Source organism: Spodoptera frugiperda, chromosome 30, assembly GCF_023101765.2.
Source record: "Spodoptera frugiperda isolate SF20-4 chromosome 30, AGI-APGP_CSIRO_Sfru_2.0, whole genome shotgun sequence".
In the NCBI taxonomy this organism is placed as follows: Eukaryota; Metazoa; Arthropoda; class Insecta; order Lepidoptera; family Noctuidae; genus Spodoptera; species Spodoptera frugiperda.
Window position 1 is genome coordinate 3694470 of NC_064241.1, and position 13192 is coordinate 3707661.

Consider the following 13192-nt stretch of genomic DNA (forward strand, 5'->3'; position numbering starts at 1 on the left):
CTTATTAACACGTTCACACGGAAAAACAATTGAAAATGTTCGCGAAGATTTTTCTTTTTCTTGTCTAACTCATTACCATTGTGAGTAGTGACGTTTATATATTACTCAAAACTTCGTTTTTTATTGGACTGCTTAAGAAGGAGAGTTAATTACAGGAATATGGGTGCTTTTCCACCAGAGATGTGCTATGTAGCTATGTTACTAAGATGTAACAGCTAAGCTGTGAAACTATGTGACTGTTTGCACCGATACTAAGCTATGTACTTGTACGAGGAAGATGCGCAACTCGAATATGCGATGTATCGATAGTAGGAAGCCATCCATTGCTCACATCCATAGCTCGTATCTTTCCATATAAAAACAGAGCTTAGCTGAGTTCATTTCCATCAACGCTAAGCTTTGTGTAGCAATAAATATGGTTGGTGGAAGCCAAACGCATCCACAGCACCCTAAAGTAAAATAACACGTTCATATTCGTTCCTGCTTAATATCAATTAGATACAAGTACCAAATACTTTGCTAAAGTGCCACTACAAAACAGCAAAGTAAACTCTATCAAATATAAACTTAAAATACAATTTTCATTAAAGAAGAATTCCATAATCAAGTCTTTTAGAGACAAATACTATTAAAATCCTTCGTCGCATACAAAATTACCATACATACGCTCCATGCACGATCAGATCGCCGATAAACAAAACAAGAAGGGTTTATGCAAATATACAGATACTTAGATAAGATAATGATAATGTGTAGATTTTGTAGTAAATTCTCTTATCAGATCCTATGACGTCATAAAGCAGGTGACATATTTAACCTGTGTGTCGCGTCTATGCGTTCTCAAGTTACAGAATCTTACGGTACATTTGTCGTACGCGTTGCGGCTGTGCTTATCATACGTCGCTGCGACGTACGACACGTTTTAAGCGACAAATTCTACGGATTTTAACGATTTGCTGGATGTTAAGGTGTTTAGAGCGATTTGTCTTGTTAGTTTCGAGTAATTTTTAAAGGTAATCTTTTTGTCGTGACGATTATGATTAGGTTCAAATGCCAGACGTATACAAGTGACAAATTCACAGCAAATTGTAGAAAATATGTAATGGGTCATATCTAGTGGATAATCTTTAAATTATAAATTAATTTATTATAAGAATGTATCTTTTTTATTTTGTCATAATGAAATATTTATCATTTTTATTTACACATTATTTACAACTTAAAAATACCAAAAAAACAAAAAAAGGAATGAAAAACTAACTTAAAACTAAAATAAAGGCGTTAGGCGTCGAAGTACTCGTCCACATTAATTTCTTAAAATATTTATTTTGAAATATTGAAATTAATTGATGAAATGTAGTATCATAAGACTCTCAACTAACTTTTGCAATTGATTTGGAAAAACTTTTGGATTACCGCGGACAGCACAACCACTAAAATCTTTTTAGTTGTTCAGCTTCTCTTGCACCAGATCAATAACACATTTAAGTACACAATTACGAACACATTACAACCAATAAACTTGCAATCGATTTTCGACCAAGTGACTATCTAATTATGAATACAAATTACAAAAGTGAAAATACCGTCGAACAATAATTTATATGACTTTACCATGCATGAGTTAGCACCGAAACGGGTGAAACTATGCTAATGCAATCACCTGCGGACTTGTACTTACATTGTAGAACGAAATCGCATAAAATGATCAAGATCCATTATCTTGTTGTAATGATGATGAAGAGGAACGCTTTATAATAGTTTTATCTGTTTATTTAATAATTGTTTAATGTTATATGTCTTGATTTAGGTAGATAGGTAAAGACATAGCCTATGATATACCCTGTACAAAGGGCTGTACTAGTAGAGCTCTTTTCCGATAATAATATTAATTAATATCTCTCTTTTCATCAATAATGTTATCCTTTTTGGCTAAATATGTTGGCAGATGTGTACACTCCAGTTGAACGGTTGTTAAAGTAAATAATGAGTGTCTATAAGTCTATAAATAAGTAGACATCATAAGTAGACATATCCGAATTACAATACTAAGATCTCAGCAATCAGCAGCATCTGCTTAATTTTCACTTAGTTACTCCTTTTGATTATACTATCTTGGCCTTCGATACGAAATTTTGCTATATCTTGATTAGGCTAATTACCAGTTCGAAGCTCCCTAAAATCTAACAACCTCAAATTACTATATTCTCTTATAGTCTATTAACTCTCCATTGGTTCCGTGATCAATCCTTGAAACAATCACACCTCAAAAAATCAATCCTTTAATAAAAAAAAATCCAACTTTCCCACTATCACAAACGTAAGTATTTGTAACAGATACATAACGTATACAACACATGTCATGTTTTAGTATAATGCCAACTAATTATGCCTGTGTCCCGCTAGTTTCGGACCGACGTGTAGCGAACGGTAGCGGGGTCTCGAGTAATGGCGTGGCGTTGTGAAATGTTAACGTGCGTACGGCGTACGTGCTTTACTTCGTTCGACTGAACTGTTGTTAGTCGGTATTTTGTATAAGGTATTTAGATCAAGTTTGTGTTTTGCAGGTCAAATAGTTGCTAGGATATATATTTTTTGGTTAAATTTTGCAATATTACCTAGGTATTGGCCTTTTAATCTTTCTTTTAAATGCCGAAGTCAGAGACATAATATGATGATTACTTAAACTATTCCTTAGTAACGATTTTGTATCGAAAACAATTACTAAGGACTAGATTAAGTAACCATTAAAAGATTCTGAGTATGGCGGTAAAATTGTATCCAAACCATTTTAATTTATCTACAGGTATTTATTTACAGCTCTGTCTGTACTGCAAAATAATGATTCGTGTTAAACAAGTAACACCTCAATGAATAAAAAATAACCCAAGAGCTGATATTATAGACTCCATACAAACAACACTAATGTGACAAATGTTTTTTCAAAATCACGTGCCAATTAAAAACATATTTGAAAAGGTCATAAGCAAAGCAAAGAAAACAGATCATACAACTACATAAACGATCCCAGTTAACACTTAACTCCAAACAATAATCACCAAATCAAACAATAATCACCAAACCGAAACAATAATCACCAAACGGAAAGTGTCAAAGAAAAATTAATTTAAAAAAAAAGAGTTGCAGTAACTGTTTCGTACGAGGATACGGCCGGCCACCGAAGCGTAAGCCCCATTTAGAGGAGAGAGCGGCGATGAGCAGTATAACATTAATAAATTAATCATGATTTTATGGAATTCCGCTAGCTCGTGGCCGCACCGCAATATTTAGGGGCCCGTGCAACGTGGTTCGCTTGTTATTTATTTATATATCTATGTATTTTCTGTTTATTGGGATAATAATAGCATCTATGTTGTAACTGAGAGTATAATGATTGTTTTTATCGCATATTTAATCCAATACTGTCACTATGCTAAAATGATAATTTTATAGAAGAACTGTATACGTATGTCTCTACAATTATTATATGGTATATTCATAATTTTTATGTTGGCATTCGCTTTTCAATGAGGATTATTATGTATTGTTTTCCATTATTTTGTTTATGTAAAACAATACGACTGTCTTACACATGAATATTATGTCTTAAACATACTCAAGTTTTGTTAAAAAATCAACACCCTAAGTAAAAATTAAATAGTATATTCCTATCGCATGCAAAACTACAATACAATATACTAGAAACATATGATTAATATACCCATTTACATTTAAAACTAATATTGAATATTAATCTTGCAACTGGACCAGATAAATCTGCAACATAACTAATAAGTATTCAGTGTTAATAGATTATCTTTACTAACGCACAGGAATTGCAAATTCTATATTGGAATACCACATACAATATAATTACAAGTACCGATCTATAACTCATTTTATGTTCCAGCTTTGCATGAGTGCAATGGTGATATATTATGCATGTATTGTACATATAAACCTACCTCTTGAATCACTCTATCTATTAAAAAACCGCATCAAAATCGGTTACGTAGTTTTAAAGATTTAAGCATACAAAGGGACATAGGGACAGAGGAAGCGACGTTATTTTTACCCGACTGCGCCAGAAGGAGGGTTATGTTTTTTATATTATGTAGTGAAGTGATGTATACGGAACCGGGCAATTACGCTCGCGCTGTCTTTACAACAGAGTGAGAGTACGGCGACGGAGTAAGTAAGCATATGTGTTAATAACGTTAACAATACTTTGTAGACTGTGTACGTTTGTTTGTTAGTAACAGAATAGTAGTTATTGTTACACCTGCTAGGCGATTCTATAACTTTCAATTCAGACGGGTGTCAATGCAATCGGGCTCACTTCCAAAGTTCAAATTGACAGTTACAGAACAGCCTTTTTTTGAGAGGGGAAAATCATCCAATGACTTCTCCCGCCTTTGGTGAGACGAGAGGGAGTGTCAGACTCTTTCTGACTAGAAACTACCCCGTTCCTTCTTCAGCGTAAAGCCGTAGCCCTGGTAACCTGTACGCTATCCGCAGCTTCGGAAGTTTTTGTTACACCTGAGTTACAAAAAGACTACAGAATAGCCTAGCAGCTAGGTTATTCTTATCTGAAACTGCAGACTACCTAGCAGGTTACCGGGGCTCCGGCTTAAAGAAGGAATAGGAACGAGGTGGTTTTTACACATTAAGGGTTTGCTACTTCCTCTCGCCTTACCCAAGGCTTGGAGGTTTTTCCGTCAATCACGCTGAAACTACTAAACCCGCTAGATAGTCCGCAGCTCCGGATATATGTAGTAGGACGCTCTATGCGGTTACTTTAACTGTAATTAACCTATTTGGAAACAGTATGACCTTAGCTTAATTAAAAAGTACGAAGTGTTCTTACTAGGCTTAACAATAAAATCAGCGAACCACAATATTTTAAACAGCAAGTTTCTGATACGTTACACTTTACACTAGGTAACGGTTTCCAAAATTATAAAAGATAAAAGATACGCATCTTATCATTCAACCTGTTATTATTTAAACTTATAATTATTTAATTATGTACATCACTTATCTGTGCACCGCCATCTTTGTTTAAAAACGTTAATTTGCTTGTTTTTATGCTAAACTGAGCAGTTTTTAGTAATTAGGCTTGGAAGGGCGCGGTGGAAATTAGAGTTGCTCTAATTTGACTGCCTTCTACGAGTTTCCATGTGCGCTGGGGTAGAGTAAAGAATTATTGCGCTTTTTGACTCTATAAGTAAATAGATTTGTTATTTTACTTAAGTTTTATGGGGATGGAAAGACTGAAGATTGTGCTGTTTCCTAGTGACTTGTGCTAAGGCAAAGAAGAAAAAACTCACTCAAAGTTAATCTCAGCATCAGCTCTTCTATACGCAAGTAATTGAATAAATAAATTATTAATCCTCAGGATCAAAAGAATTACCCTTCTATATTTAATTAACTCAACAATTTACATAACATCTACTTATGAAGGGACACCAAAGAATTTCACACGCATTCCATTACAAAACGAAAACAGATTATCATTTTGTGAAATCGAATTTATTAATCAAAACATTTAAAAACCTTTAACTTTCTAACAAATATTAAGAAAAGAGAAATATTTCTTTCCATCAAATAACGTTGGGATTATTCAAATTTCGTACTCACGTGTAATTTATACTACTGTAAAAGCACCGTAGCTTTTTTACTGGTTAATTTATGATTAGAAGATGTACTCTCACGGTTGTAGTTATAATAACGTAAATGTGGACTGCCTTAGTTTTTAATAGGAGGTTTGAGTCTAGAATTTTGGTCATTGTTTGGTGATGGGCTAATTTCATTCTCTATTACATACTAGCTTCTGCCAGCGGCTTCGTCCGCGTTCTTGCGGAATAAAAAGTATCCTATCACCCAAGTCAGCTCATACCCTGTCTGTATACCAAATATCATCAAAATCCGTTCAGTAGTTTCAGCGTGATTGACAATTAATAAAAAAGAAACAATTTTCACATTTATAATATTAGTGTGATATTTCCATTTAAAATATGCGCAATATTTATTCTATTATTGTACATTGAATCTGTTTAAGACAACGATCAGATACTAAGTTTTAACTATCTATCGAAATCCACATTCCTGCGTGAACATTCGCCCATCAATTCCCCAACAAAATGACTGAAGTCAACGAAGCAATGTTTACCTAGCAAGGAGGTTGTAATGAAATTAAAAACGATACTTTAGTATCCACAGCCATGATACCTAACCGGTCTAAGCTATTCCCTTAGTATGAGTTTGCTTCACGTTTAAAGTGATCAAAACGAGAGCGCGCTCATCGCTCTGATTGGTTGGTTCATTCGCACCAGCCAATCAGAACACCGAACGCGCTCTCGTTTCGTTTTCTTTCAACGTAAAACAAACTCGTACTAAGCCTTCAGGACAAGTTAAAGACATCGATACGATACCCACAGTCTTCACTTTTCAACCGATTGATTTCAATTAACAGTTCAATCGATTATTTTAATCGATTTATGCATCGATTTACTCGTTTCCGCGAATCGTGTGGAGATGATTGAACTGTGACTTTTGGTTTATGGGTGTTTTGTTGATATCCTCGATTCGAAACAACAGAGTGTTAAGTCTAGGGTTCGATATTATCCGCATTGACTAGTTATTTTTAGCAACAAAGATTCTGTTCCACATCACATCCAGACCCGGAACCACTATTTGTGGGTCACACAAGGATTTTTTAGTTGGGGAATCGAATGTGCGACACATGATATTTAGCTCTATAAGCTGATAAATATTCCTATGGCCCTTCTCAATATAAGAGGGTTGGCAATAATCTCCACGATTGGGAGACAAGATGAAACTGCAACTTAAAAGTTTAAAAGAAAATATTTAAGAGGTTCAAATTCATCTAAGACCGTCTGATGCAGTCTGATCTCTCTGAAATGTATAGTCTACTTGTCAGTTATCCTGACACACGTAAGAAGAGATAGAATGGTGACAAATGTATGTTTGGATGTTTGTTCGTCAATCATGCTGAAACTACTGAACGGATTTTGATGAAACTTGGTATACAGACAGAGTATGACCTGACTTGGGTGATAGGATACTTTTTATCATTACCCCATGGGAATGGGAGCGAAGCCGCTGACAGAAGCTAATGAAAAATATGTTGTATTGTATTTGACTCTCCTATCATCACATGGCTAAAGATTACAGTTGCAAATTGCAATAGATGTTCGGTTCAATAACAGATTGTAAATACCGTAGTATCGCTGTAATCCATTTGTGTTGAACATGACAACTTTTATTGGAGTGTAAATCAACATTATGGAATTGCACGAGCTTTCAGAATAAACTTGTTCGTGTACTGAAAGATGAACTTCAGTTATATAGAGATATTTTAATAGCGAAGTAAATAGTCAACTGTGGGATTATATATGGCTCCTTTCTTTAGTACATACGAAGGATTTATTTACCTTTTGTAATACAGAGTCTTATTTATGTATCGCAGTACAAGATCTACACCTCACAATCGCCTTTTCACGGTGCCAAGACAATTAAAACATTTCTCCCATTCCCAGATCAACAAATTATCGCGATTAACATAATCATAATTACGATCGGTAGCTAAGATGTATACAACAAGTCCGCATTGTATTTCCCATGTTCTAAACTTGTATACAAAACTGTATACCGCGCTACTGACACGGGTCCGTGCCGCAAGCGCGTGCGTGGCGCGTTGATGTCTTTTGTATGTGCCTTTTATACAGCCATGTTTCTCCGCCGGCCTTATCTTTATCGTTTACAAAATACATCTTTCCGCCGCGAAATACAAACGTCTTAACAATCCTTCGTCGCTACATACATTTTAACATTAACTTGCATGTTAAAACGTTCTGAAAGTCAGAAGAGAATGTCGGACCACTTAATTGATAGCAATAACAAATGATATCGCGAATTTTAACACAATTCGGATGAAAGTATACTTATAGCCGAAACGGCAGAACATTTCGATGTTTTTTCTGCACCGAAGAAAATGCTAACACACTGACATACTTAAAAGCGAAGCGAAAAGCGGATTTTCACCGTTGCGAACGTTCAAAACACGTTATTGTACCAATTGGTAACGCATTACTGAATTATCACACTGAAACCAAAACATAATCCAAATAAGGTGATAGCCGAATTTAAAAGAAAGTTGTGTGGAATAACTTACCGGTTAGAGTTTTCTATGTATTCCAGGCGTTAAGGGTTAACACAACACAGTTTTTTATATAGAACAACAGAATAGGGTTGCGCCACGCACGTGTCGGGTTTGTCGATAGTTGAGCGGTGTGTCGCGACGTGTGGTCGGAGCGAGTGCCGCGGGAGACTGGCGCGCCGCCGCGTCTGCGCGCACCTGCCGCCCGACCCCCGCACTAGTGACAGGTGGAACGGCACATCGATATCGATACGCCACAGCGAAGCACAACCGTGCTCAGTACTCAGCTGCTAGAGCCGTTAGTTTTGGCCAAATAAAAAGCTAACTGCGTAAAGTTAGCGGTAGTAATTGGCTACTTCAATGTTGTTAAGTATTCGGACCTGAATGAAGTATCCTGTGTTATATTCCAGCTGAGTTTTAAAGTGGCTAAGTTTGAGCACTGCTTCCATGAACTAATTTTGTAACAGGTGCATCTCATTTAAAGACAGCTGAATTCTTATTTGTTTATACCACAATATCCTCTCCATTGGATTCTTTTTTAAACGTTGCCCTAAACTAGGGTTTTCTCCTATGTCGTGGGTACGTTTACACACACATACATGTTCACAAGCACATGACACCTAGACCCGAAACAATTTGTGGATCACCATCACGGAAATCGAACCCGCTACACGTTGCACTGCGGCCGGTTATCCAGCCATCGCGAACCGTGCAGTCAATTATTTTTTAATAGCAAGACTTTCCAGTATCGAACAAAATTTTGAACACAAAATCGTATTTATTCAAGGACCTATTACTACGCGGTTTCAAAATCAATAACCCTTTTAACTTAAAAAAGACAGTAAACAAACTACCCAAGTACATAACCCTTATCACATACAAAATGCACCAATATTTAGTGATCCTTCTGCTCCTTATAAGACCGCCTACTCGTTGTAACCCGATGCGTAGGCGGTGAGACGCTGTCAGTTCAGCGAGGATCACAATGGGCGGTCAGATTAAACTTACCGTTATTGTTTCAAGTCATATAATAAATCTACACTTATCTAAACTAGACTAAGGTAAGGAACATAGTACTGGCGTTGAATGAGGTTCGTATTCGTGTAATAATGTCTTGTTGACAGAAATAAATATTCACAAAATTTATTGCTTTATTTGTAAGGATTCGCTGTTTTATAATTGCTAGAACATGACCAGACAATGAAGTTAGTTTTTCGTAAATAAAGTATAACTTCTACTCGTTGAATCTTTTATCAAAGAAAAATAACCATGAAAGAAAGCTCTACAAGTTTCGAGTCACAGAGGGACTCTTCATCATGAGCAGCATGTGATTCGAAACTAAAAGAGCTTTTCTCCACTAATTTGCAGGAGTAAACCGTGATTTAGTATGTCTCACGATAGTTATTATAAAAAAATCAAGAAATATTGTTACTAAAATCCAAACATGATTGAATACGATGAACACAATAGTGTAATTTAGAACACAAAAGCAAGAAATAAAATCAATCTCATGTTGAAGAGTCCCTCTGTGACTCGAAACTAGTAGAGCTTTTCTCCATTAATTTACGTGCGTAAACCGTGATTTTTATTTAAAATAAAATCAACTTTTGGATTAGGATCTATAACCACAAACATCGATAAAACAACCATCGACACGACACATCACTAAACCTACGCAAGCAACGTACTGATCAAATTAATTACCGTCTCATCTCGACTCCGCAACGCTCTCGATCAAAAACTATTACTTTTCTCTTTCACACTTATACAGAAGAATATATCTGTCTCGTTCTTTGTAAAAAAATGCTTAGATTCTTCGTGCTGAATGTGAAACTGTAAGTTTCACCTGTGGCTTGAATGAGTCGAGTGATGTGGGTAATGACTAGTGTTTAAGAAAATATGTAGGTCGCCTCGCGTGCTGGGATTGGGTAGAGATCGGGATTGGTTCAATGGAATATATATGTATAGGTGCTGACTTTATTTTGGTTGGGTAAAATAAGGTGAGATGCGTAGGTTAAGTGATCGTAAGGACGACTGTCGGGTTCTGATTCCCAAGTAGCGTATTTTTTTTTTTCTGTTTTCTTTGCGTCCCATTTGTGATTTATGTTACAGATGAAATTAAATGTTCTATGGGTAGTCTAAAATTTAGATAATATGAGACTAATTAAATAAAATAAAGAATAATTAACTAATAGATGAAATGAATAAGTCTCTCAAATGAAAATTAAATTAATGAGTTTGCTTCATATTATTATCCTTACGATATGCAAATTGTCACCAAGCTCTTTGAAAATGTATTAAAAACAAGCCAATATGAAATAATAACGCAAAAATAAAAGAATAAACATTTACTTAAAATAAAATTCCTTACGTATAACACAATAAAAAATAATTTTCATGAATTTTCTGTCTCCTTGTACCTGAAAAGAAATCATTCAATGAATTAAAATTGAATTAAATGTATGCATAGTCTTTGCCTACCTGCCAAACATCCATCATCTTCATAAAGACTCACATCTTACTAATAATTAAAATGCGAAAGTGTGTGTATATTTGTTACTTAATCTCATCAAAACAGCTGAATGGATTGGAAAGAAATTTGGAACAGGTGTAGATTATTGTTTGGAATAACACATATACATCCTACTTTTATTTGATAGGAATGCGAGGAAAGCCACTGGCAGAAGCTACTTTATTTATAAGTAGTAATAAAAAAATCTAAACATATGCACATAGTTTATTTGCAAACACCTTGTGACATATCATGGCTGGTCTGTTCCTCAGTCAGAGAATTAGCATTGCCATACAATTTGGAAAGGCTGCCAGCCTTCTGGACACCTTTCTTTCTTAATGGGAAAAGGTTTTTAGGTTTTCTAGTTTTGTTGTAAATAGTATGTAATGTATGTATATAAATTAACTAGATTAAAATAGTAATAAAACTTACTTGCAAGATATACAAGTGTAGAACACAGTTTGTCCTTCATCAGCTGACCGCAGTTGTAACGTAGCATAGGACATTCTATCGTTACCACACTTCGGACACCTCCGTTCCACAACGGGACCTTCCGGACCATCCATATTCAGTATATTTTCATTTGTCACCACTGATACCGTGTTGAAGTGAATTGTGTAGTTGAATTTTAAATCGCTGAAATCTGTAAAAGGATTTTATTAATTTATAAAGTCAATAAACAATTACAAACTAGTGAAATTGTCAATATAATAGTGGTTGTAATGGGTGGATAAATTGTTTTAATATAAAAGTAGAAGCGGACATGAGGCAGCAACGGATGACATGTGACAGCGACACAACTGGTTTCTATGTATAACTAAGAAATTTTCCTAAATAGTTAATGATACGAAGTTTGCGACGTATCGTTGAGCAGATAACGCCAGTGTCGCCCGTCTAAGTAGTGCCGCTGTTATAGTTCGAAATCATGACTGCAGTGACAGATCGTAACGTGTCGTGGCGACATGAAAAATATGAAACGCTTTATATTCACAATATTTTAGTCACATTTTACATTATGTAGTTTAGGTGGTGCAATAACATATAAAATTCAAGAATACACTAAACATTTTTGGCACACAGAGGCCAGGCATCTGCGCTTGCTGACAAATATAAAACCACAAATTGTAATCTTCAACCAGCCTATTGCCTTGGGCCTTGCTGTTGACCGATCCCAAACTAAATAAATTTAACTTACTCTCAGCATCAAATGAGGCTTTGCAAGCGTAACATTTGACAGAGCCGAATTCTTGCAGCAAAGGTAATATGGAGCCACATCGCGCACAGAAAGCAGTACTGCTGGAAAAGGGGCCAGTTTCTGCCATTGTCTGGAAATTAAATAAAAATTTTAGCATTCGCAAAACCTGTGCTAAAAGTCTGTTGTTACTTTTCAAGTAATTAGGCGTTATAAGGTTTTTATATAGGCTAGCCTAATAGAAAACACTTACCTTTACAATATTGTCCTGAGTAATAGGTAATGTCTTAATTTATTATAACTGCTTCAACAACAATTTAACTCTCTGAATTTTAATAACAATGTGTTTTCAGGTTATGTTATGACTTTTTAACGCTATAACTGTCAAATTAATGCAAAATATCCAAAATAATCCAAATAAATCTAAGTTTTTACCTGGAACGCTTTTAATATTGTTGCCAGAAAATAAAAATTATAAAAAAGTTTGCATGTATGAATCAAACATTATGTTAAATTAATTTCAATTCTATTTCATGGTTTTACATTATAAAAGAGTACTTATAAAAGAGTGATTAGAATATTACAATATAATTTATTTACCTTTAAAAGTAACAGAAATATCATTTCCTATTCTCGCGGCAGCCAGTCTAAACCTTATTACTTTATTAATAATAATGTTATCGGCTTACTCACGTAATGTTTTGACGAGGAACTCGACTAGTTTCAAGCCATGCTAGAGGCTCATAGTCGAATTCCTCGTCAAAACATTACGTGAGTAAGCCGATAACATAATAATTAATTTAGTATGTCTCACGAAAGTTACAAACAAATCTTATTACTTTACAGTTTATATCCATTTTATAATACTGTTTGTAAAATTATATCAATTCTACAACGGATGTTATTATGAATCCAAAGCATGCAGAGCTCGCTTTCTTTGGCTACGTATACAACCTAACTTCAAGAAGTTATTGTACTAGACAAGAATACCATCCAGAGACCTTTTCGTGGAACGAATTCAGAGTTAGTTGGCACGTAAAAACTGTAACAATATATTCCTGAACAGAAAAGAACCTACGTCAGAGTATTGACTTAAAAAAATCTTAATAGAATAGCTATCATATTGCGTTATTTATAACTACCCATGTTATTATGCTTTAATATGGTAGTATCTAATTTTTATGAATATCCGTCTGGTACGTAGATTTAACATTGGAAAATTATTTTTTTGATTTCGATATATTCATTTGCAATATTGTGTGACCTACTTTTAAACTTCACTTCGTTTAATCTAACTATTGTAACC

The 13192-nt window shown here is 34.9% G+C and overlaps 2 protein-coding genes across 3 annotated transcripts in view; both read right to left on the bottom strand.

Moving 5' to 3' along the window:
- Positions 1-8366, bottom strand: part of LOC118269980 (uncharacterized) — a 93718-nt gene extending 85352 nt beyond the window's left edge. Inside the window, exon 1 of the mRNA XM_035585384.2 lies at positions 8198-8366. The gene's annotated coding sequence lies outside the window, so the exon portion shown is untranslated. The remainder of the gene's footprint in view (positions 1-8197) is intronic.
- A 2118-nt stretch (positions 8367-10484) lies between these two features.
- Positions 10485-12279, bottom strand: LOC118269791 (DNA-directed RNA polymerase I subunit RPA12). Of its 2 annotated transcripts, XM_050706901.1 has the most exons (5): positions 12140-12279; positions 11890-12019; positions 11127-11337; positions 10556-10602; positions 10485-10503 (listed from the first exon to the last, which is right to left on the bottom strand). In XM_050706901.1, exons 2-4 carry the CDS (start codon positions 12014-12016, stop codon positions 10578-10580), a joined length of 363 nt encoding a protein of 120 aa, XP_050562858.1. In that variant the 5' UTR covers positions 12017-12019; positions 12140-12279; the 3' UTR covers positions 10485-10503; positions 10556-10577. The 2 variants fall into 2 exon arrangements, with proteins under 2 accessions (XP_050562858.1, XP_035440996.1); XM_035585103.2 differs by lacking the exon at positions 10485-10503 and having other exon boundaries at positions 10516-10602.
- Between the last annotated feature and the right edge of the window lie 913 nt (positions 12280-13192).